The 25,502-nt window shown below is 35.6% G+C and overlaps 1 protein-coding gene across 1 annotated transcript in view; it reads right to left on the reverse strand.

Moving 5' to 3' along the window:
* Positions 1 to 1,581: 1,581 nt before the first annotated feature.
* Positions 1,582 to 25,502, reverse strand: part of LOC129220883 (uncharacterized) — a 53,434-nt gene continuing 29,513 nt past the window's right edge. Inside the window, exons 7-13 of the mRNA XM_054855317.1 lie at positions 22,168 to 22,328; positions 14,723 to 15,098; positions 10,864 to 11,185; positions 8,666 to 8,862; positions 6,219 to 6,482; positions 3,015 to 3,188; positions 1,582 to 1,810 (exon numbers count right to left, since the gene is read on the reverse strand). Of these exons, the coding sequence (XP_054711292.1) occupies positions 1,650 to 1,810; positions 3,015 to 3,188; positions 6,219 to 6,482; positions 8,666 to 8,862; positions 10,864 to 11,185; positions 14,723 to 15,098; positions 22,168 to 22,328 (1,655 nt within the window). The 3' untranslated portion in view covers positions 1,582 to 1,649. The remainder of the gene's footprint in view (positions 1,811 to 3,014; positions 3,189 to 6,218; positions 6,483 to 8,665; positions 8,863 to 10,863; positions 11,186 to 14,722; positions 15,099 to 22,167; positions 22,329 to 25,502) is intronic.

A 25,502-nucleotide genomic window follows, 5' to 3' on the forward strand; every position in this document is an offset into this window, starting at 1 on the left:
TCTCTCTCTCTACGTTTTATCTATTCTCAATTGATATATCAGCAGTAGGAAATTTCATTATAAAAAGCAGAGTTGGCTTTCTGATTGTCCTTTGGCAGCGAGTTAAATATTTATTTCAGTTCTCGCTCAACAATAGGTTAAAATAAATATTAATCATTTGGGAGATTTAACCATCCAATGTTTAAACTAATTTATTAATTAACAAAAACGTTTCCTATTCGATCCATCGCACTTCGAAACCATGCTTTCCACAACTTAATTACTTACAAAAAATTTAATCAAAATCGGTCCAGCCGTTAAAAAGCCTTATGGTGACAAACGTACGCACAGAAGATTTTTATATATTAAGATTTCATTTGTGGTAAACGCAATTTAATTGCATGTAATGAACATTTCATTAATTTCGGATTAAACTTTACACCTTAAAATATTTTTTCCTTTTAGCTTGCAAACTTCTTAGTGTAATGCACTCAGATTTTTTTTTTATTAAATAGAAGTCACTTTGATGTAGTATGGTGTAATACTTGATTTATTTTTACTTTGATTTATACTCCTTATTTTATACTTGATTTCTCATAGTATTATAAAGGCATAAAATGCCTATTTGGGAATTATTCAAGCTTTTCTTATCACACATTAAATAATAAAGATACAAAAATCTAATAAAATCTAATCCATTTCCGAGTGAATGTCAGCATAAAAAATATCGTCTGGACAAAAAACTAATTTACCTTAAAGAATAACATAAATAGCTAATGAATAGAACTAAGCTTACTCGTGAGCTTGATCTGATTGTAAGAAATTCTTCTCTTCATGTCCCTTAGGTAGACAAGTTTAGGAACAATAAAATATTTTTCGGCCATTTCTTTTATTGATCGCACAACGTCTGCTATATGACTAGTCTAGTACTACATTCTCATATATATAATAGCCAATGATTGAGTAACCCGCGAGTTTCAACAATAAAACTCGCCCCACGGTATGATAATTTGATAATATGTTTTGTCAATGTTTAAGCTGCAGTGAAAGGCTTTATCGTGACAAGGCTGAACTCGATCTGGTAACTTAACTGTTTTACTGGTAAGACTGTGTCATTTCAGGGGAATGAAGAAACGAAAAAGTGGTCAACAATGAACGCTATCTACTGGAGTTTAGGGTTAATCCACTGGAGTTAGGGTTAAAATGTTAACTATCAAAATATCACCAAACAAGCAATGGCTTCGTTCAAATGTAGAAGAGTAGAAGCAATTTTCACCCATTATACCTTGACAGGCGACTTTCTAGTTTACGAAAAACGCAGTTTTGATTCATTTATAAATAATTCCAAAAAAAAAAAAAAAAAACTCCACAGTAATACGTAGTTATTGTAACCGACTATTCACGCGAAGTCTAAAAATTGCATCCACCGCCATTTCGCCGACACAAAACTTCCCTCTCCGCTGTTTTTCCTTTCAATCTTCTCTTTTGAGACACTTTTGGAAATTTATGCGTCGGCAAAACAGGGGTGAACTTTTGATTCAATTAAATTGACAAACTGAGCATGAAGCAACATCAAATATAAACTATATTTTTATTCTTGCATCTACATTAAGTATTTACAAAGAAATCCTTTGTGCATGAAACATAAAAACAAGTTGTATATGTATTTTCTACTGACTGTTTCTTGGCAGAAAGCATATTTCCAATGTTCCTTCCATTAACGAAGTTGTTCCTGCTTGTGTCGCAGAAAGATGGAAATTTTTGACGATTGAAGTTATGTACAGAAATATTTGAGTCTTGACTAAAGCCTCTCCTATGCAGGCTCTTTTACCTAAAGAATAAAAAAATAGTTTACATTGCTATTTTATGCTGACAAAATGCTCCAGCACCGGATCTTTGTTTTTTAAAGGTCGGGACAAGAACTTGAAATTGCTGCTCCTAACTCTTTTTCCTTCAAGCTTTTGAATCAAGTTTCAACGAAAAACACATAGAGACACATACAGAAATAGGGTGAATTTGCAAACTTTTCTACACGGAGAAAATTAAAGTTCTCGGAATAGACGATGTAATTAAGACATAACCACCAGAAAAGTGAAAAATTAAGGGTATTTGTTTTTTTATCCAACTGTATTTTGTTAAGATTTAAATCATTTTTTTTCTTTTTTAACTGTATGAGTGGAGTTTCATATGATTCAATGCTGGCGCTTTTCAAATCTTAAAAAATATCTCTGTAATTATTAGCCCTAAAACTTGGGATAATTCAGCTCAAAAAGAATTATATTATTGATATAACCGCGCATGGCTGGAGTACAGGTTTAGATCTTTTTTTTTCTTACCTTTCAAAATAAAAAATAGATAAAACTAAATTCGTCTACGTTTTGCGCGTGTGCCTTGAATTATAACTCTGTTGCAACTGCGGTCGATTGTAACGACATGCCTGCTCTTTATTTGACTCAATTGCTCATTCCGGCAAGGGTGCCCCCCCCCCCCCCCCAAGAGCAAGAGCGTGGACCCTCTAAATACTACGACATCCCTCCCCAGAGCGAACTCCCCTAAAAAAAGGGGAAAATATCCCTCAAAACACCCCCGAAAAATTTCAATGACACATTCTGGCAGTCTACCACACCCGCTAGGTGGGTATCCCTGATTTAAGGGCTGCAGAATCGAAAGGAAAATGACAGACTCCGTGAGTTTTAGAACCTTTAACTTCAACTCCGCCTCCTTTACCAAAGAATAAGTTCGACTCCTCAAGCACTGGCAGAGTTGCGACTAAGCGGAGGAATGACGGACTCCGACTCCCTTACCCAAAAATCAGTCCGACTCTAACTCATCCACAGCCTGGTTTATTCAGATTGTCGAAGTAACCTCAATTTGTTAATTTTCTCCCTTAGCAATAAAAGGCATTCAGCTTTTTTTTTTTTTCCCCTGAGCGCCACAATTTAAAGCACCTTGCATATTTTTACAACCAAGTGAAAGTATCTGAAGCATTGTACATGGTACATTCCGCAACAGAAGGTGAAAACAACATATCTTACCTATTCCAAAAGTAACTGGTGATTCAGCCTTTGATTTTCCTGGTATCAAAAGGAAACGGGAAGGATTGAACTCATCTGGGTTTTCGTAAGTATTTGGATCCCGATGAATGGTCCAAAAGTTTAGCAACGTCATCGCTCCTTTTGGTATCTTGTATCCTCGTATAGTTGTTTCTTCTACGGAAATAATACATGTATATTATATTAAAAAACTCAATAGTCTGATAGTTAGGAACTGCTTTTGTGTATGATAATGCGACTCGAGGAAAACTGTTTGCTGAATTATAAGGGCATAGTTGTTTAGTTAAAACATAAAATATTTTCGGTGCTAATAGCCAGGGCGAGATGTCGGATGAACTGGAAGCGGAAACAAAACAATACATCTTGCAGTAAGTAGGCAGTTACGCAAGCAGTAATGATTCCGCCAATTGCGCGTTCTCGCTGATCTTACCTAATACAAAATGAAGTGTCCTGTTTCCGCTTCTAGTTCATCAGTCATCTGTCCGTGGCACAACTATACAAGTAGAGTTGTGTCTGCTTTCCTACCGCAGGTCCACAGTAGAGATGAGTTTGGGCTCATTTTTGAGAGTTCAGGCCCACCCGAGCCCGAAAATTTGTAACCGAGCCCGCAGGTAACTTTCTTGTATCAAAAACCGAGCCTTATACAGTCATGACATGATCTTTCTGTTACTGAAAAATGTTATATAAAATTTTCTTCATTAACAGAAGTTTCTAAATTTTCTCAAAATGCTCCATTTCAAATGCGGTACTGTATGACATATTGCAATAGTAATCGAAAAAAAAAAAAAAAAAAAAAAAACCCACTATAAAAAAGCGTTAATTTTTTTCTTTTTTTTTGGTTTAAATTTCATATTGATTAAACTGATTGAAATGTTCCTTTCATTTTCTCACAGTAGGAAAATGTTTATTACTTTCTTCTATATCTAATATATAGAAGAAAGTATTGGATTCGTGCAAATTTTCGAATTTCGAATTTTGACGGATTCGAACGTTTTGAGGTGTGCTGAGTCCATTTCGACCATTTTTGGAAAATGTCTGTCTGTCTGTGTGTGTGTATGTATGTATGTGTGTGTGTGTGTGTGTGTGTATGTATGTGTGTCACGTCTGTGTGTGACCAGTTTTTTGTGACCGCTCTACAACAAAAACTACCGCATGAAATCGAACGAAATTTAGTACACATATGTGCCCCTATGTGAACTTGTGCCCATTAGTTTTTGGCGCGAATTCCTCCAAGGGGGGTGGAGCAATGGGACGTTTTTCGAGTTACGCGTGCTTGCTATTCCTCAGGAAGTAACTGGCGGAATCAAACAAAATTTGGTCCATATGTTGGTATTAACAGGAACAGGTGCTGATTCAATTTTGGTGTCAATAACTCAAACGGGGGTTGAGCTGTAGAACGTTTTTTGTCGTCAATTGTGACTGCTGTATCTCAAGAAATAATGAACGGAATGAAAGAAAAATTTATCGGCAAGTAGCCCTTAGTGGGTATAAGAACTGATTTTATTTTTGTGTCAACAGCTAAAAGGGGGGTAGCGCAATCACCCGTTCTTTTTTTCCATTTTGAGTGCCCTATCTCAAGAAGTAATACTACGTTCTGGTTGAAATTTGGAATATATGTGAATCCATATGTAAACAGGCTTTGGTTCTATTTTGACGCCGATCGCTCCAAGAGGTGTTGATTTTTTTTTTTTTTTTTTTGCGAATAAAAATATTTTTATTAATGCAACAATAAGAAAGATAAATCGTAATAGATTGTCGTCTGCGTATTTCTCGTGATTTTAATTGTATGGAAATGATAGGAAATATTATCTCAATGATTTAAAATTTTGAACTGTTGCCATCTTATGTTTGTTAACAAATAAAATATTTGTAATTAATTCAAGCAAGGCTTTTAAAATAACTTTCAATTTTCGCTCTTTGCTTTGCTTTTGCAATAATTCAGACATTGGGATGGTCGTCAAGTTTTTGCATGTGTCATTTTGTTTTTGTTGGGAATATTGCTTCCTCGTCAAGCATGGGGAGGGATCAGGAAAAAAAAAAAAAAAAAAAAAAAAAGAAAAATATAGAAGAAAGTTTCGTGATGGCCACAACATACTAGTTTGCTTTGAATTTGTTTGGAGATTGACGATCTTTGCTTAACAGGGCCACAGGGCGCACTAAAGGGTTGTCGCGCCAAGAATGATGATAACGAGGAATTTCTTTTTCTTTTCATCCTTCTTTGCAAAAGCATTAGATTTTCCCCTTGGAGTATCATTTACGACATTATGTATATCTGATACGTCTAAAGCGTTCTTCAACTTTGATTGGTAGATAATTAATAAACGTGTAGTACATACTGTCTGACCATGGATTACATGGAAAGACAGTAAGTATCTGGTTTACAGGCGGAAATGGACGTGCCTATTACTTTTCAGGGATAGTACTTTTTCTGATAAAGATTTGCGCGTTTGCCCCAGAATTATTTTTAATCATTTTTATAAAATTGACAATTTATTTACTGCAATAATTTTAAAACCAAAACTATATTCCATCGATATTTTCACTCAAAAATTAATTGATTTATTTTGTTTACAACATAATTTTGAGCTTACGATTTTGCTTTTAAATTTCCGGTTGAAATGAAAACATTTTATTTCCTTTTTGTTATTTCCATAGAAACTCATTTTGTTTCCACTCATTTTTCCCTCAATGAAGACAATAACTAAATAAGGCCCTAGTGAAATTATGGAACGCGTGCATCAAAATCAGATCGCTATTTTTCCATCTCCCCTGCTAGATTCATTCAGGTTTAATCGTCTTAACTTGGCCTATTCGCAACTCCCGAGCTCGAATACGCTACCTTGCAATGATTAACAATACTAAATAAAAAGGTAAAACATTCCATTCCACGCGTTTTCTTTGGGGTAAATTACAGGCTTCAGACAGTTTATGATGCAATGTAACTTCAAAAGAATATAAAAGAAAGCTTCCCACAAACACAATGAAAAATTACTGTCGTTCACTAAGCGTCAAAGCAAGTTATAAGTTACGGCATTTGTTTGTTTTACCTTTTTCATCCGCCATTAGACAGTGACTGCAGCGCCCCTATGGTATATTGGAGTTGCGAATTGGCAAATTACATACAATTAGTGGTCAAGCAGTAGCTGTTTAATATTGCAAAAAGTATTGAATGAAGTTTGAACTCACTAATGCATGTGACACTGGGGAACAAGGGCACAATGTTCGCCATCCTTTCCACTTCCTGAAGAACGGCGTTGGTGTAGGGCATGCGGCTCTTGTCTTCAACGGTCGGGAGCCGGTCTTTCCCGATCACTTCTAAGGCTTCTCGATAGATCTTGTCCTGTTCCTCTGGATACTGAAGCAGAGTTTCCAACGCAGCTCCAATCAGAAATGCAGTGCTGAGGATACCATCGCCAATAAACTGAGAAAGAGAAGATACGAGGGCCCTGTCTGGAATATGGAAACATGGGGGGAGAAGTTATGTATCTGATTTGGTCATCAACTGAAGTGTAACATGTGGCATTGATGCTAAGAACCCAGCTTTTGTTATTTGAAAGTTGTTATGTACGAGGTTTAAAGTTTACATAAGATTTTAATCAGATTGTTTTTGATTTAAATTCAATAAAATATGGTTTGTTTTCATTCTTTTTTTACAAATACGTATTTTACTTTCTGAAATTTTTCAAATTTTGAAAGTCGCACACAGCAAACGTGTTTTAATGTAATTAAAAATTAAAGGATCATTCAAGAACAAGCGTAAAGTTATTAGTAGTTTTGTGTGTGTTACCAATAGTTTGAATATTGTTTGAATTCGTCCCTTCGAGAGTTATTACTCCTTACAGCACAAAATAAAATTAGGTATTAAAAAAAGGAAAAAAAAAGGTAATGGGGGAAAAAAACGAAAAAAAAGGTCGATGGTAATGATTTTTAAGGAGAGAATTTGCGGCGCAAATATTGTTTAATGACGCAGTGGGGTGATTTTTCGATGATGACAAGTTTAGCTGTTCTGCCATGCATATTGCACATTAGGTTGCATATTTTGGAATGCACTAAACTGTACGCCAGGCACATCATTGTCTAAGGTAAAGTAGTTGAGAAATTTTCTCCTTTACAAGTAATTATTCTTTTCTTTACAAGTCAGTTATACTCGATCGTAACGTTTCTTGACAACAAGGGAAATAGTAGTTCCCAGCGAGGTATTCGTATTTTGAGTGAAATTAAGAATTTTCCTAGAGAAAAAATGTCGAGTTTGTTAAACTCAGTATGCATAGAATTTTTTCGCCATAACTTTAGAAAGTTGTTAAATATTTTTAGTTTTCCGAGTGGTGCAGTGCAAAATGGCACATTCATTTAAAATCGAACGTTCCAACCAGTAAGAGTTCACAAAGAGTTTAATCCGTTCTAACTCGACAAGTAGGTATAGTTAGTAAATGTAACGTCTCATCAAAACTCCTCCCTGAAACCCATGCATCATAAATCCATTATCAAGAAACATTGCAAACAAGTATATAGCTCCTTTGGACGAAAGAAAAAATCGAAAACAGGTAACCTAAGAAATAATAGGACACTCTTACAGTGTGTGTTTCTCACAGTGTATGTGCACATCTTTAAGTTTCAGTTATAGTAAATTGAACTACGATAGAGTAATTGTAGTATCACAAGTTTTGTTTTCTAAATCAAGTTTTAAGCTGCAGCAACAATTTTTAATCGTTTAAAAAACTGTAAACATTTCTTTTCAATGCAAAATTCCTGACGTTGTTGATATAAAACTGTGAGTTTAATTCTTGTGTTCTTTCCCTATTTCCATTTCAGCAGAGGTATTATATATGTACTGTTATACGTAGTGCCTGTGATTCTTGATCAATATTCTGCCAGTCCAAAGTTGGGAAGATGCATACAAATTTAAAGTAACAATTCAGATATTGATCAGTGAAGTGAGCCATGCTAAATTGTGGACGTATCTTGACAGGCATGAAAGTAGCTGATACATAAGAATCTAGCCCTGAATCGTACATTAAGTAGCGACACGTTCTCCATCTTGGCGCTAAACGATGCTTTCTTCCTATGTATACACTATGGTAAAGTAGCTTGTTTTGCTTCTTGACTTGTAGATTAACATTGAGTTAAAAAGAAACAACAATAAAGAAGCAAAGCACGCTATTTCACCATAGCAGACATAGAGACATAGGAAGAAAGCATCGTTTAGCCCCAAGATGGCGGACGTGTCGCTACTTATTCTACGACTAGAAAATCGCCCGTCAAGGATGACGGGTGAAAATTGCTTCTACATTTGAACGAAGCCATTGCCTGTTTGGTAATATTTTGATAGTTGAAATGGTAACTCTAACTCCAGTGGATTAACCCTAAACTCCAGTAGGTAAGGTAGCGTTCATTGTTGACCGTTTTTTTGTTTATTCATTCCCCTAAAATGACAGTTTTACCAGTAAAACAGTTAAGCTACCGGATCGAGTTCAGCCTTGTCACAATAAAGCCTTTCTCTGCATGTTAAACATTACCAAAACATATTATCAAATTATCATGCCGCGGCGCGAGTTTCATTGTTGAAACATGCGGGTTATTCGATGATTGGCTATTATATAGATGAAGATTCCGTAAGAAGAGTCCCAACTTACCAGAAAAATAATCTGCAGATTGATCCTTTTTAAACCGTCTTTTGTTCCGCTCTTTTAAATAATCTTCTACAACACAAGTCGGACAACCTTCGTCCATCTTTTTCTCGATTTTTGCTACAGTATCCAGCAAAATATTTGTCAGCTCTTCATTACGTTTAAGAATATTGCGATACTTGGTTGAAAACGTGCATATGAAGCTGAAAGAAATAGTTTTGAGCTTTTTGATATTCTAAATAATATTGTTATTTATTGGAAAATACTGAAAAATCAACAAAAATTAATTAATTATAAACTATGCATCAAAATTTTATATTAATTGATGAGAGATGATTAATTTACACTAAAAGCAATTATCGTGTGACATTTATTGAGAAACCTTTCAGTAAAGAGTACCTTCAAGTACACAGCATATCGTCCTTTACGCTAACTACACATACATGAAAAAAAAAAAATCGGGTTTCGTGAACATTATTTTAAAGTAACATGAACACTTTCAAGGTTCAGAAATGAATCTTTGTGAGTACTTCGAAGGCTCAATTTGGTTTAGAGCTCTGGCTTTTTGCCTTGCATCATCTAAGTAAATAGCTTAAATTATACATGCAATATATCGACAGTCCGGTTATGACATGCAGCGACTGCAGCTTTGTCCTTTTTATGGACTTATCAGTAATGAATTGTCAATTACCGAGATGGAAGTCTTTGTACTCTCAATTAGGATAAGCTTTGTACTCTCATCGAACTGTAGTTCTGACTTAACCCTGGCTTAAGGGCCATAACATACTGCTTGTTAGTTTAAATCAGTGGTTCCAAAGTGGTCCACAGGAACTTCCAGTGGTCCATGCAAGTCTGCAAAAGGTCCATGTCAATTGTCAATAAAGGAAAAAAACTTGGAGAGTATGAGATGCAAATAGGGGTTCGCGATTCTAGATATCATATAAGCACGTTATCGGGGCATTCCAAGGTATTTTTGACATTTATGTAGAGTCCGTAACGTGACCTTTTTTGCCATAACTTTTTAATTTACTGTTTGATTAGCATATTATTTTATTTTGATCTTTTCCTACCAACACACCAGCTCAAATTAAAATAATTTGCAAAACAAACGGTAAATTAAAAAGTTATGGCAAAAAAAGGTCACGTTACGGACTCTACATAATGTCCAAAATACCGTGGAATGCCCCTATCCCAAATATGTAGGCAATCTGTAAATGCTATAGAGCCCATTATTCACAGTGCTATAGAGCACTAAACCCACGTTTTACTTATGTTCTTTAATAATAACATTTTATGTAAAAAGAATACTGGATTTTATATGATGGAATAACGAACTTTTCCGAAATAAGTCTTAAAGTTTTGTTTTAAGTTTTGCCAGTCACATAAGCAGAATCAAGAGGGAAAATTGATAATTAATTTTAAAGCCTTTATTTATTAAACTGAAACCATGATTACAAGCAGGTACTACTTTGTTTGTTAGCCAATATAAAATGGCAGCAGACATACATTTCGAATAATCGACCCTTCTTTCCTTCAGCAATGAAACCGTTACCAATCGGCTGAATAAAGGTTCGGAATGTTACTTAAAATTTAGTAAACAAGGCTATATAACTCCAGTCTATCTTGAAAATTCCAAACAGATTCCATCAGACGCAGAAAAATTCACTCTTTCTTTCAGCACTCGTACTTTAAATCTGCAAGTAAGTTTTCACTACTAAAATTGCAAAAAAGTATTAATTTTTGGAGTTTTTAATTAATATCTCCAGCAATTAGAGTCCTACAAAGGTAAGACTTCGTTAAGTACATTCTCAATCAAGTCACCTTTCGAACAAAGAGTGAATTATCAAAATCTGTTCAAACGTTTAGGAGCTACGGTGCCACAGTTAGATACGCACAGAGAGGGGCGCTCCGAAATTTAATTTTTGGGAGGGCGGAAATTCTCAATTTTCTGAATAAAACTCTAAATTTTGCCGAATGATGGTAATTTTGCCGAATGGAACTCCTAATTTTGCAGAATGATGATAATTTTTCCGAATTATCAGACAAAATTTGACGAATAAGTAAATTTTTGGAAGGGCACAGTGACGCCCCGTGACCTCCCATCACGTTAAACTTAAAACCTCCTTCCTTGTTCGTCGGATATTAGTTAAATTACATATTATTCAGCCGGGTATTTCTGAAGCTCTAGTACATTGCATACTCACCGTGCAGAAATGCCGTAAAGCATTAATTTCGTACTTGTAAGTCCTCCTAGTACTACACTTAAGGCATCGTTCACACTTTCGATACTCTCTTGAGATATTCCGTTCTCCCCAAACAAAACACTTCGAATAGTGACGGTACATTTGTCTGTCAGCAACTGTAAAACGTTAGCTGGATCCCCATTTTTGCTTCGAAGATAATCCATAGTATCAGACAGCGAGTTGTAGACAGGACCCATGTTCTCTTTCATTCCGTATTCTTTCAAGCTCTGGATGAAAAACTTACGAAGAGTTTTCCAAGCTTCTCCATTGACACCTGCAACGCCTAGAGAAGAAAACATTTCCTTTTCAATCCTGTAAGCGACTCATGTTAGAGTCAATCATGTTCTGATCTCTAATGCAAAACAAAATAGTATGAACAAAATTCATGGCATGAGTATGATTAAAAAGTATCAAAAAAAGATTTATGCTAGAAAAGAAAAGGGTCCAAGCAATTATGGGCAATATTCCCGGCATGAATTTCCACCAACTATTGGTCCTAGATGCTGAGTCATCAGGTGCTTCAACTTATCACAATTCTTTTTGTTCAGTCGAAGGAACTCAATGTGTTCTATCAGGGGTGTCCACCACCCTAAGAGCAAAGGTGCACCTTCCCTCTAAATATCGCGAAGACCCCACAAAAGTAAGAGCCTCTCAAAAAAGGAAAAAATACTACTGAAAACACTCCCCTAGAAATTTCAATGGCGCAGTCTGCGCCATGACCCCCTCCTAGGAGGGCACCCCTGGTTCAATCCCCCCCACAATCAGTGACCTATCAGTGCCGCGTTTATATCACTTTTGCTTGCGGAAACTTTGAAAATCTGTGTACAGTGGCGGATTGGTTCAAAAAAATCAGCCCTGGCATTAGGAGATGTAGCGGCCCCATAGCTCTTACAGATATTAAATTTTACCTAACGATTGGGATATCAGTTAAATATGAGGAAATTATGATTAACAACTAAATATGTTTCATTAAAACAAAATTTAACAGATAGGAACACTTCTGCGCTTTAATGGTGAACAAATTAATACAGTATTAGCTAAATCTTATTTTGGGGAAAAATTGTGATTGTAATTGTCCATTTAAGTATTTTTGTAATGCTCGGAACTTGATTCGATATATCCGTAATGATAACACTACTTGGCTAGTATGCCCTTTTCTGCAGTTCTTAACAAGTAACTTAATTGCCCTGTTATATGAAATTGATCTAGCGATGTTCGCATGGGTGAAAGATTAGGGCCGTCTTAGAACGTGATGGGTCCCTCGACACAAACACATATTACTGGGTCCTGTCACAAACATTCAATATTTATACTGCCATACCCTGACGACCCTCAAACTCGATGCGAAATCAAAAACCTGGTGGGAGGGGTCTGGTACGAGTTTGGCAGCCCCTCAATTTTTTTTCAACCCCCCCCCCCCTTTGTATCAATACAAAGAGATTGAGAGAGTGGACTTAGATTTATGGCTTCTTGGAGTCATTAAAGTATTAGCAATATAAACTTAATGGAAAGATTAACATTGAGTCTGAAATAGGAAGGGCCGGGGGGGGGGGGGGCCTCTCGTCCGGAAAATTTTCGAAATTGTAGTGTTAAAAACTCAATTTTAGACAATATTTGGTGATGTTAGGGGAGCGTAGTTTCAGGGTTTCTACTGCTACAATTTTTCGGAAGTGGAAATCCAAAAACAGAATTTTAAATTTTCTTCGAGTGTATGGTATGAAGAGCGGTTCCGGGGGCTCCCCTCTGAAATTAAAAAAATATATATTAGCTCCGAAAACGCAGTTTAAGAAGATCTTTGGTGATTTTAAGTCGAGATAGAGTCCGAGGCCATCCACCAGAAAATTTTCAAATTGAAGTCTTAAAAGCCTTTTTTGGTAAAGACGAGAGCACCAACAGTTACTCGAAAGTTAAGTTCCAAAAACGAAATTTTTGTTGACCTTCAGTGATGTTAAGAAAAAGAGTTTTCAGGAGGCTCACCCCCGAAAAATTTTCGAAATTGAAGCATAAAAACGAGATTTAAAACGTTCTTCATTGATGATGCCGAAAGAGAGTTGGGGGCGGGGTATTTTCCCAGAAAATTTTTGATACTGTTAATTTAAAAACACAGTTTTAGACCAACTTCGGAAATGTTAAAAAAATGGGAGAGGTTTGAGTATTTTCCCCCAGCAAATTTTCGAAACTTGAGTTCCATGTTATGGCGGGAGTGGATTCGGCTGTTCTCTTATGAAGTTATTCAAAGTTGAAGCCCAAAAATTTAAATTTTACACGATCTTCGATGATAATAGGAGGGGGGGGGGGAGTTTCTGGGGACCACCGGTATTCTTTCGGCATTGGTTTTTATCAACTTATTTTCTTTTTTAACTGAGGGGACCGAAACCGTGAGTTTGTACAGCGTACAGAATACTCGTCTCTCGAAACTCTTTGACAGTTTCTTCAAAAAATGTTTGAAACTCGCATTTCGGCTGTCTTTGACCTTTGATTTGATAATCTTAATAATGTGGAGTCTTTCGTGCTCCTCAATGGTATTTTAAGAATGCATTTTTTAAAAATAATTTTACGAAAAAATATTTTGTCACTTTTATTCCAATTATTATAAACAGGGTTGCCGAGAGCAAAAGCGGATCCGGAAGAAAAATGACATAGATCAATTTTTTCACAGGCCCCCTTCTATACACCTTTCACCATTAGGATATTTTACTCTCTGCGCAAGTTCAATTCCGAGCCGGGCCCCTATTCTTCAACTAAGCTGACATGAACTCACGTCGACCCTTGTTGTAAAGCTGCATTTTATAGCAATTGTGAATATATAAATAAAAGCGTCAAAAGTATTTTAACTTTTTACGACCGCTAAGGTTTCCCTGTTTTTTTTTATTTTTAATTTATTCATTTTTTTTATTATACCACTAAAAATATATTGGCAGCCCCAGGGCCTGACTAACTAAAAGTGAGGCGCCGAGGCCCACATTAATTTGGAGGCCCCCTGAAGACTATGTAGTGCTTGATTTACATTTTTAAAGCACAAATGCACTTTTGGAGGCCTCTTTGTCTAATCACACAACTATGTATAAATCACTGATGTGCATTTATGAATCATCTTTGGGCCCCCTCATAATAGTGACCAAGTAAATTCGTTACTGGCAGAATGATTAAAAATTCCCTTTAAAGAACTTTTTTCCAATTAATAAGTCATATTTTTTTTAAATACATGCATTTTTCATATCGTTGCAATGCTATGCAAAAATGTGGGGCCCCTTAGGAACATGGGGCCCCAGGCCTAGGCGTAGTCAGCCTGTGTGGTAATCAGGCCCTATACAGCCCCATTTCAGAAATCCCCCCCCTCTTGGTGACGGCCCTGCCTCCCTCCACCCACAAGGTTTAGCCCATGCGTAAAGGGGAGCTGAGGCTGTGTTTTGCGAATTTGCGTTATTCTAAACACATGCGCGCAAAATTTACATTTTGCTGTTAGTAGACAGGCCCGAAAGACTTTGCTGTTAGTTGATCGGCCCGAAGCATGACCGGCCCACCGGACAAATGCCCGGTTGGCCGCCGGCTGTATCCGCCACTGTCTGTGTAATATATATTCAAAATGGATGCATTTATGTGTTTGTGTACGTTCCGTATACAAATCTACAGCTTAGGTCGGATGCTTGACAATTTTGGCACAGAGTCCTTTTGATGCGCAGTAATTCGCATAATGGTGGAATATAAGTCCGGCGAAATGATGGTTCTAAACATCATGGATGAACCACGGTCTAGAAGCTAGGAAGAAAATTAGTCAGTTAAGAAAAAGTGGTTTTTTAACAGAAAAAGGACAATTTACCTTCTCCAAGCAAAGCAGCAACAATACTAAATCTGGTTGATCTTTCGGAAAAGCAGTCCCACTTTGTAACGTGAACTTCTCTCATAGCTTTTGCAGAATTCATGCAGATGTACAACGTACCAGCGAACTTGAAACTAAAAAGATCGCCATACTTCTTTGCCATGTCTTGCATTTTTACGTGACAAGTTTTGTCATCAAGGAATGGTAACAGACCAAAGTACGGAAAACCTGATGGTCCAGGGAGAATATCAGCCTCCTTCAATGTGAAATAAGTAATGGCCAAGAGAACAGCTATACCAGCTACAGCTACTGACACTGGAGAATCAATGCTGATGTCTGGAACCATTTTGGATTCTTTTATCTGTTGGAAAATAACCTAAAAAAACAAAACAAAACAAACAAACAAACAAACTAACATTTATTCAAAGAGGGCAGATTTAAACTTCTTAAGCAGGGGTGCCCATCTCCCCTCCCCCGCCAAGAGTGATGGTGTACCTTTCAAATGCTACGGAACACCTTCAAAACAGACTAAGACTCTTTAGAACACCTTGTGAAAATTTCAATCTCTCATGAACCCCTCCTCCTCGTGGGTACCCCTGTTTGAAGAGTAGAGGTGACTTCTTACCAAGAAACTACACGATAGTGCAGTAATGAAAAGAACCCTAATAAGTAGTTATTGAAAGGTCATAGTAAAACATGTGTTTGGAATCAGAAAGTATTCTCCCTCGTGTCCCCGTTATCGAAATATGAGATCTTAAAATCCGTGAAAATCACCGTCCACACAAGCTATAAGAGAATCGATCAGGCGCAGTTGGGGAAGGGGATCGATCTTCTCAGCTACTCCTTTGCTAATTACATCTACCATTTAAAACTAGTATGTTGTGGCCATCACGAAACTTTCTTCTATATTTTCTTTTTCTTTTTTTCTTTTTTTTTTTTTTCTGATCCCTCCCCATGCTTGACGAGGAAGCAATATTCCCAACAAAAACAAAATTACACATGCAAAAACTTGACCCAATGTCTGAATTATTACAAAAGCAAAGCAAAGAGTAATTGAAAGTTATTTTAAAAGCCTTGCTTGAATGAATTACAAATATTTTATTTGTTAACAAACATAAGATGGCAACAGTTAAAAATTTTAAATCATTGAGATAATATTTCCTATCATTTCCATACAATTAAAATCACGAGAAATACGCAGACGACAATCTATTACGATTTATCTTTCTTATTGTTGCATTAATAAAAATATTTTTATTCGCAAAAAAAAAAAAAAAAAAAAATCAACACCTCTTGGAGCGATCGGCGTCAAAATAGAACCAAAGCCTGTTTACATATGGATTCACATATACTCCAAATTTCAACCAGAACGTAGCATTACTTCTTGAGATAGGGCACTCAAAATGGAAAAAAAGAACGGGTGATTGCGCTACCCCCCTTTTTAGCTGTTGACACAAAAATAAAATCAGTTCTTATACCCACTAAGGGCTACTTGCCGATAAATTTTTCTTTCATTCCGTTCATTATTTCTTGAGATACAGCAGTCACAATTGACGACAAAAAACGTTCTACAGCTCAACCCCCGTTTGAGTTATTGACACTAAAATTGAATCAGCACCTGTTCTTGTTAATACCAACATATGGACCAAATTTTGTTTGATTCCGCCAGTAACTTCCTGAGGAATAGCAAGCACGCGTAACTCGAAAAACGTCCCATTGCTCCACCCCCCTTGGAGGAATTCGCGCCAAAAACTAATGGGCACAAGTTCACATAGGGGCACATATGTGTACTAAATTTCGTTCGATTTCATGCGGTAGTTTTTGTTGTAGAGCGGCCACAAAAAACTGGTCACACACAGACGTGACACACATACATACACACACACATACATACATACACACACACATACACACAGACAGACAGACATTTTCCAAAAATGGTCGAAATGGACTCAGCACACCTCAAAACGTTCGAATCCGTCAAAATTCGAAATTCGAAAATTTGCACGAATCCAATACTTTCTTCTATATATTAGATATAGAAGAAAGTAAAAAATGAATTACACAGGTTAACAGTGATTTTGGTGCTTGGGTTTTTGGAACTGATTTCGTATGAATTTGGTACCCTGAATTAAAATATGACATCTGTTTTTGCCTAGAAGCTCAAATTTCTAAGATATAACATTTAAATATACATTAAACAGGTTTAAGTTACATCTATAGATCAAATAAAACACAAAACAGGGATTTTTTTAAATTCCTATTGTATTGTACAAATAATAAGAGATTTATTACCAAACAGTCCAATTAGGCTCTTGGACATGGGTCCTTAATTTTTAAGAGCCTCAAAATGACTAAAATTGTAGTAGTCTTACTTGAGAAAACTTCACCTTAATTTTTTTTCATTTTCTTAAACTTTCTCCTTTATTTATTTACATTTTTTTACGTGTAGGATACTCTGTCTCCCAACAAATACTTTGAACGACTGGTAAAACACCTCAACACCCCTGAAATGGTGGTTCCCCATTAATGTTTATGTTTATAAGGTTTGACTTGAGAGGCCCCCCCAAAAAATGGTTAACTCGGGTCTCTCTATATTAATCAGGCCCTGAAAAATATTGTATACAAAGATCCAGCTCATCACACATCGCGCGAAGTGAATATATGCAAGTCAAGAACTTACAAATTGACCTTAACTTGTTGAAGCATTATTACTAAACTTGTAAAACTTTTACTGCATCTGGTGAATTTTCCTTTAAGTTACTAGACTGCAGGCTGAAAACAGGGTAAATATGCCAGAAGCAATCCTTGTTTAAGAAGCCTATCCTTGTTTCACTTGCTTTAGAAACGCGCAAAATAAAGTTAAAACTGCACATTTTGGGTGAAACAGCAGTACTTATCTAAAAAAGTAGAGCTGATAGAGAAAAACTAATGTCATATTTCGATTCAGAGCTCCAAACATGTCTAAAATCAAATCTCAAACTCTGGGTAAAAAGAAAATTTTTTTTTCTCCTGTGTTATTTTTATATTAAACTAGCTGTACCCGACGCGCGTTGCTACGCCAACAAAAAAATACATCATTATACTGATTTTCATGACGATCGGTTGAACGGGGCAGAAGTTGCTACTCTGCAGTGCCACCTGGTGGCGAGTGCCTTCAATGAACATATTATGCACCTTCTCCGTGGAAAAATACATATATATAGCAATTTTCATAATAATCGGTCCAGGTATCAAGTGAAGCCGTGACTATACTCAAACTTTGTACTCACGCAGTTTGCAAGATCAATCAATCGTTAAAAATATCAAATAGAAAAAGTTTTAAATCCCCCCGTTGCATGAAAAGCCATAAAACAATAAAGAAAGAATTTATTTGTTCAAACTCAAGAAAAATGGCAACAGCTAACTTCTTATCAATGAGATCTTTCACACGAATTAATTTCTGCAGCCGATAATTTTATTCGTATTTATCCAATGGATTGTGACTTATAAATTGGAATAAAAAAGGAACTATCGATCGGATTTTTTTCTAACTGGTCTATAAACATTCCCAGTACCAAAAATAACAAACGGTGAAAGTTTCAGCCAAATCTGCCGGGTAGTTTTTGAGTTCATGGATGACATACAGACAAACATTCATTTATATATATATATAGATTTTACTATTTAATAAGAAGAAATAATTTGATTTCGAGATTATTGCGAAAATTTTCATACAAATTTTCAACGCACAAGACAATAAATAATTTGTGTGAAAACTGAAAAAGTGCAAAATGCGTTACCTTAAATCCCGCCTACATTTTGTTATGAATAAGAACTCCAGCACACTCTTGACATTCATTTTCAGTTTATCTACGAATGTATGTAATGTGTCCTTGGATGCCTTGGACCTCTTACATCTCTTGACTGCGTGATGTCACTTCCTTTATGGCCGGAGTTAACGATACAGATACGGAGAGGCAGATTGACAGCTTAATGCATGCTGTTTTTAGTCTCAGATATGAATGCCGTTAGATTAAATGATTGTCTTGATTGAAGGCATGGGAGGTGGGCAAGAACGGATCCAGCTTCTGGTTTTGGAGGGCGGCAATATTAAAATACGAGCTCAGAAATCGGAAGGGGGAAAGTTCATAAGTCAAGAGCGAATCCAAGGGAGCGGTTAAATTTTTAGTAGGGAAAACTGGGGAGGTTTGATCCACTTTTTACAAAGGTAATTTTTTAAAAAAAAGTTTCCATAAGAAAAATTCCTAGTTGACTTTTTTCGAAAGGAAATATACCTGAGTAACTTTTTACACTGTTGTTTTAACTTCCTTTTACAAAAAAGGAAGTATTGTATTCGCGAAAAAAAATTCACTCAAAAATCGACCTCAATTTTCATTTCACTCACCCCGAGTGAATGCTGAGTTTTTTTTCGACTCGATCACACGTGGAAAAGTGCCTAAGAACGTATAAACACGCGAAATATCCATATTGACGTTTCCCGAGTTAATTACAACGACTTTTCTCGTGACGTCCGTATGTACGTATGTATATGCAATGTGCGTATGTATGTCGCGTAACTCAAGAACGGTGCGTCCTAGAAAGTTGAAATTTGGTACGTAGACTCCTAGTGAGGTCTAATTGTGCACATCCTCTTTTGGTTTCATTCGAATGTTCCAAAGGAGGTCTTTTGCCCCTTTTTGGTGAGAAATCATTGTTAATATCGATGTAAACTCAAGTGGTGTTATAATTTGGCGGACACTTAGCGATATATTGCCAGTCTTTTGGTCGCCAAGTTTTTTTCCAACTTGGCGACAAATTTGGCGTTTTTTTTAGTTTTTAAATCTGGTTTCAATTTAGCCACTGTTGGTGATATTTAGAGAGTAAACTATTGAATCACATTAAAATTGTCAATAATGGGAAAATGACATTGAATTGGAGTAAAAGGAAGTCATGTGATGCACACATCAGCTCGTTTATTTAAATTCAAAGTTATTTTTTTTTATTGGCGATTTTTCAAGAGTGTCCAAACTGGATCAAACCTCCCCACGAGGTTTGACCAACATAGATTAAAATTTATAAAAGCTGTACTGAAATGTTAATATGTCTGATTTACTATTATTATATGATACAAACAACAATTATATCAAAAGAAAAACCATAAATTTATTTAATGACATGCGAATATTTCACATTTCTACTCACTGCTTGAATACAAGTGTAATCTTCGTTTTACTGTTTGCTTTTAAAAACTATTTTTGGAAATCTTCTTATTCTTTTCAATGTTATGCATTTTTTCCATCTCAGCATTAACAGGGGTGTCTGTCAAACTTCTGAATGTGATCCGTTTTCTTCCCCCTTTGCTTTTTCTAGGTCCTGCTTGGCAAATGGGCGTTGCTGTTCAGGTGTTACGAGTTATGAATTGGATTAATAAGGGCCTGTATGGGTGCAATATCTTAATAAGTATATTAAGCAAAGTGGAAAAGCAAATGTCCGTTGTGTTTAGTTTGATCAGAATTATTCACAAACAGGAAGTGTTTCAAATAACTAAAATCTACAATATGTAAAGTGACTTTAATTACAAGTTAAGAACAACATTTATTTCATTTGAACTAAATACAATCTTATTTAAAACATAAAATAATGAACATTGTTTTAAAAATGTTGCACCATCAAAAGAAACTAAATGGAACTACATTAGATAAAATCATACTTAAACATAATTCAATGACAAACGTAAATTTTAATTGACCTAGGTTCTTCAATTGAATTCACATACATTTTTAACAACATATTTGTGCATCGATGCAAACGTTTCGTTCGAACTTTGACTGGTTTTCATGAAAAATGTAAATGAAAAATGGTTACACATCATTTTCCCTATCATTTTTGTGCCGACTTCAAAAATTATGTTCAAAAACTAGTATAGATATTGTTCAAAGACTGAAATTATTTTTTTTCGGAGCAATTTCCAACTGCAGTTTTTGAAGTCGGTTCTATTTTTTTTATTTAAATTTTTTTATTGAGTAAAAGGAAGTCTCCGGTTTCATTTTTATCCGTTGCCAAAACTAAAAAAAAAAAAAAAAAAAAAATATATATATATATATATATAATAATAAGTATACTTTAGAAAATAAATAAATAAATAATAATATGTGCTCTTATATAAATAATTTTCTTCAAAATCTTCTGCACAGCACTTTCTTTCTGATAAAAAAGAAAGCATTCCTAATTTCCTATTAAATCCCCGTTACCAAAAATAAAATAAATAAATTAAAACTTTAGAATGAACTTAAAAACAAATCATCTCAATAATCATTATTTCACAGTGAAAACCAGGGCTACGGATTCGGAGTCATGGAGTCTGCCTGATTTTGAGATAAAAGAGTCGGAGTCGGGAGTCTAAAGCTTTAAAATTACATGAGTCGGAATCAGTCATTTTCCCTGCCAGTCTGTATTTTTGCCAAGGCTGCGCACCCAAAGTTAGAATCGAACTGATTTTGTGGTGCAGGAGTTGGAGTCGAAGACTCTAAAGTTCTAGGAGTCGAAGTCGGCAGTTAGCCATTTTCCCACCGACTCCACAGCACTGGTAAAACATTTGCCCTTTGAATTTATTTCCTTTGGACTCAGTTATATTTATCTCTGACTAGCATCAGTATTAAGTCTACGAAATATGCTCTTTTGATTTTTATTCATAACTTTTTTCTATTTCTTGAAACCAACCTTCAATAATTTGAGAATACAGACGACACACTCTCAGAATCAGAAGTCACAGACATCAGAATCTGCACAATGTTTCCAATTTTTTTGATGTCAAAAAATAATTTTTCGCGTTAATGTTAAAGTTAAAATATTTTTGGATTGTTCAAAAAATTCCCTCAAACTAGCTAAATCAAAAACTTTTTCTGAACATTTCCATCATCAAAAGTGGAGTAGAAGAGCGGAGCTTCATTATTTTTTTTTTGCTTCAAACTTCCAACAAAGTTTGTTTGAAGCAAATCGTTTTTTTTTTTTTGAACTTTTAGATATGTTTTAAACTTTTGTATTTTTTAAAAAATCGGCAAGAAAACAATTTTTTTCAACAGTATCAGTTGGTTAAAAAAAAAATGTATATATCTTCTCTCGTGCAAAGACGAAAACTGCCTAAACATGATCTTCGAAAAACGACGAAGTAATCGACACCAGTTCCGATCGTCAATTCTCAGGCATTCAGAAGAAGCTTTCGTAACATACATAGATAGATATATAGATATTCTCCCGTCTTAATATATAAGATGAAGCATACATCAAATATAGTTTCTGAAAAATGAAACGGAAGAGAAAAGATACATTTTTTTTTCTTTTATCAGTATCACTCTACAATTACAAATCACAAAATTTCCTTTGCCTCTCTGAAGTTTATAGTTTTTCATATACATTCGTAAAATGAGTGTTGAGTGTTCATTAACTGGATGTTTTCAATGATGCCTTGGTTCTGCAATCGCATAGATTTTTCCTTCCGTGAAGAAAACGGGATCTTCTTTCTTTCCTTCCGGAGGATAGGACAGTTTGAAATTTTTAACGATTGTAGTAAGGAACAAAAATGCTTGCACCATTGTGAAGTATTCACCAATACAAGCTCGTTTACCTGTAAAAAGGAAACAGCAGCTTCAGATTGTCGTAATATATTATTTTCATAATAATAGGGGAACATAGGGCAACGTTGAAATGGTGAAGTATTTACTCTGCATTTAGCTCCACCTACCTGGTATTATTTTAACTATATAGTAGAATATGTAGTATATTCCAGCCCGGAAAAAAATACCGCCGAAGATTAAAGCGTTTGGTAATACAGGCAATTCAAAAAATTTGATACTCATATTGTAATATTTTGTTATAAGTCAAAAGTTATTTTTGTTACTATAAAATGATAAAGTTCTTGTTATCAACATTTTATGTATTAATTGAGACCTCCTAATGTTCAATACAGTATTAACTTAATTAATATTAAGCTTATTTGCATTTTAAATAAATTGTACAATTAGTCAAGTGCGTACGGGGCAAAGCGAAATAGTTTGTTTCATTTACTCACTCAATCATCTACTAAATCACTAACGTATTCATTTATAAATTCATTCATTTAAATTCTTCCATTTAGTACTTGATTTGTTTATTCATTCCTTCACTCTTTTGTTTGCTCATTTATTTTTCTTCATACATTAAATAATTAACTATTTTTTTTCAGTTTATGGTTTCAGTGTATCGTCATTTATTCATGAAACCTTTTATTTACTGATTCATTTGATCAAATATATGTTTTATAATCGAATAGAAAATATTTCATTAGAAAAATATTTTATTTTTCACTTTGCTCCTTGAAAAAAAGTGAAAATTTTCCATTTATTTTGAAGACTCAAATTTAGTGCCAAACATAAAAAATAATGTTTCAACGCAAGTTTTATTATAAAAGAGAATGTTCTCTCTTTATGTACTGTAATTTTCAAAACAAATTTCCAATCTGTTCATTTTGAAAAAACTCAGTCGTCTTAACCATTTCACTTTGCCCAACATTCCCCTACTAGAGTTGAGCAAAAGTTTGCCACAGCTGAAAATACTGTGACGTCGTGAGTCACAGATGTAAAGATTAACAATTCCAATCTTTTCATTAAATCAAGTCACACCACGAACAAGGAAGGACTAAACCCCTTTTTAAAATTAACGAAAAAAAATTTTATTTACAGAAAAAAAAAAAAATAATCGTTACATTGATGGGGTTACAAATTCAGGCAAACACAGTTGCTTCCGTGGTGGTCACAAAAAAAATCACGGTTTCCAACGAAACCGGAGAATGCCTAAGGGCACCTGTTTTCTTTCGAGTCCTAGAGCAATCTGCTTTTTAAAAGTGTGGATCGAGGTCTTTTTCGAAGAAACGGGGCTTGTCCACTAAGCCCCCTCAAAAATCCCATTGGTGGAAACTTGGTGACGAACACTGCTACGTTGTTTTTGTAGAAGAAACCAAGGCCCGGATTCGTTGGTCGACCGGCGCCTCGTTAACATGGAGTACGCCTCCACGTCTGCGGTTTTTCGGCAACGACAAAGTCGGACACCGTCCAGGGCTGTCAGGCAAACTCGTCACACCCAATTTTAAAACTGTCCGAAGTGGTGCCAGACAGTCTAGTCCTTTATTTAGAAGCGGTATTCCAACAAAGGCACAAAGGCGTAGAAGAATTGGCTGTCTATGTCTCGTCAACACAGAGCTCAGTCGGCTGCTTGAAGAGATTGTTTTCACGAAGTGGACTCGCGGCATTCAAAACGGGCGCATATCTGAGGATGCCACAATACTCACAGTATACTTTTGCAGTGGCTCTGGTAAGTTAAGATATGGCCTTGACAATGTTTACCGCCTTTTGAGGTGATAGAAATGGTTAATTCTGCCGTGGGCAGGTAAAGGGCTGTAACTGTAATTTTTTTAATTTCCATTTTTTTGAGTTTTTCTCATCTGTTGTACGTTAGCTTTACTGTACACTAGTGGTACCCGCACGGCTTTGCCCGCAGTTGAAAATTAAAAGGTCATTCGGTTCGCCTGTATATTTACAAATAATGGATGACAAATTTCTCGCCAATTGGCTATGTTTATTCGCTCTCCCATTCCACGTCATGATAATTTCGTAATTTACTAGTCCATCTTATGATAGTTTTGCTCCGAAAAATGTTCTTAAAATTGAAATAGAAAAAGAACAAAATCGAATTTTCGAAAAATCGCTTCGAGGTGCACACCCCCATGCTACAAACTAACTTTGTGCCAAATTTCATGAAAATCGGCCGAACTGTCTAGGCGCTATGTGCGTCACAGAGATCCAGACATCCTACAGACATCCAGACATCCTACCGACATCCAGACATCCTGCAGACATCCAGACTTCCTGCAGACATCCAGACAGACTTTGAGCTTTATTATTAGTAAAGAAGCTTGCTAATTTGGTTTCCGCTGAAGAAAAGACACGAAAGAAACAGCTAATTACAACATTTCCCTATTGTTAGTATTGAATCCAGCGCACATTTCTTTATATATCTCGAAAGCTCATTTCTGCAGATACTGCCGCTTACATGCTCACGAACGAATTGGCATTAAGTTCACTTATATTACTTTCGTGGAAGTTTTACTCAAGTGTTCAAACTCAAATCATCGACACAATCACCTGCCTTTTTTCACTGAACTCCCTAAAAGGAAGTGGTCAAGGTCATAGCCTAACTTATCAGGGCCACACTGTACATCGTGTGCGCATATGTATGAGGAGCTGAAGATAACCAATAAACCACATTTTATAATGAAAAAAAAAGCTTTTAAAAGCTCTTTAAAACTGATGACGCGAATCAAGAAGAAAACCTGTGTAACAGGAAAATTTTCACGAGCCCAAAAACCGCTAATCTATGCTTTTTCAAGTTCAGACTGGAAATTAATTTATTAACTGTATTAGGAGTGAACTTCATAATTACTCAGGCCCGGACTGGCTCCTTCTGGGGTGGTCGGCTAGGTACTGGAAAGGGGCCCCCTGGTATGGGGGTTCCGGGGGCCCTTTCCCGCGAAAATGTGAGAAAGTTATTGTTTCAAAAATTGCTTTTTCTTTTTGGACATGTTAAATAATAAAACTAAAGTTAAATTTATGTATAAAAAACATGTGTTTGAAGTTTTACTTGACTTACCCTTTAGCAAAACGAAATTTCATACCATTTTTACAAAATCTATTAAAGGTGCGTTATTTTATTTATCATTATTTCTGAACTGAACGTTTTTCTTTCTTGTTCCTTTATTTTATTTATT

This window comes from Uloborus diversus, chromosome 4, assembly GCF_026930045.1.
Source record: "Uloborus diversus isolate 005 chromosome 4, Udiv.v.3.1, whole genome shotgun sequence".
Taxonomy (NCBI): Eukaryota; Metazoa; Arthropoda; class Arachnida; order Araneae; family Uloboridae; genus Uloborus; species Uloborus diversus.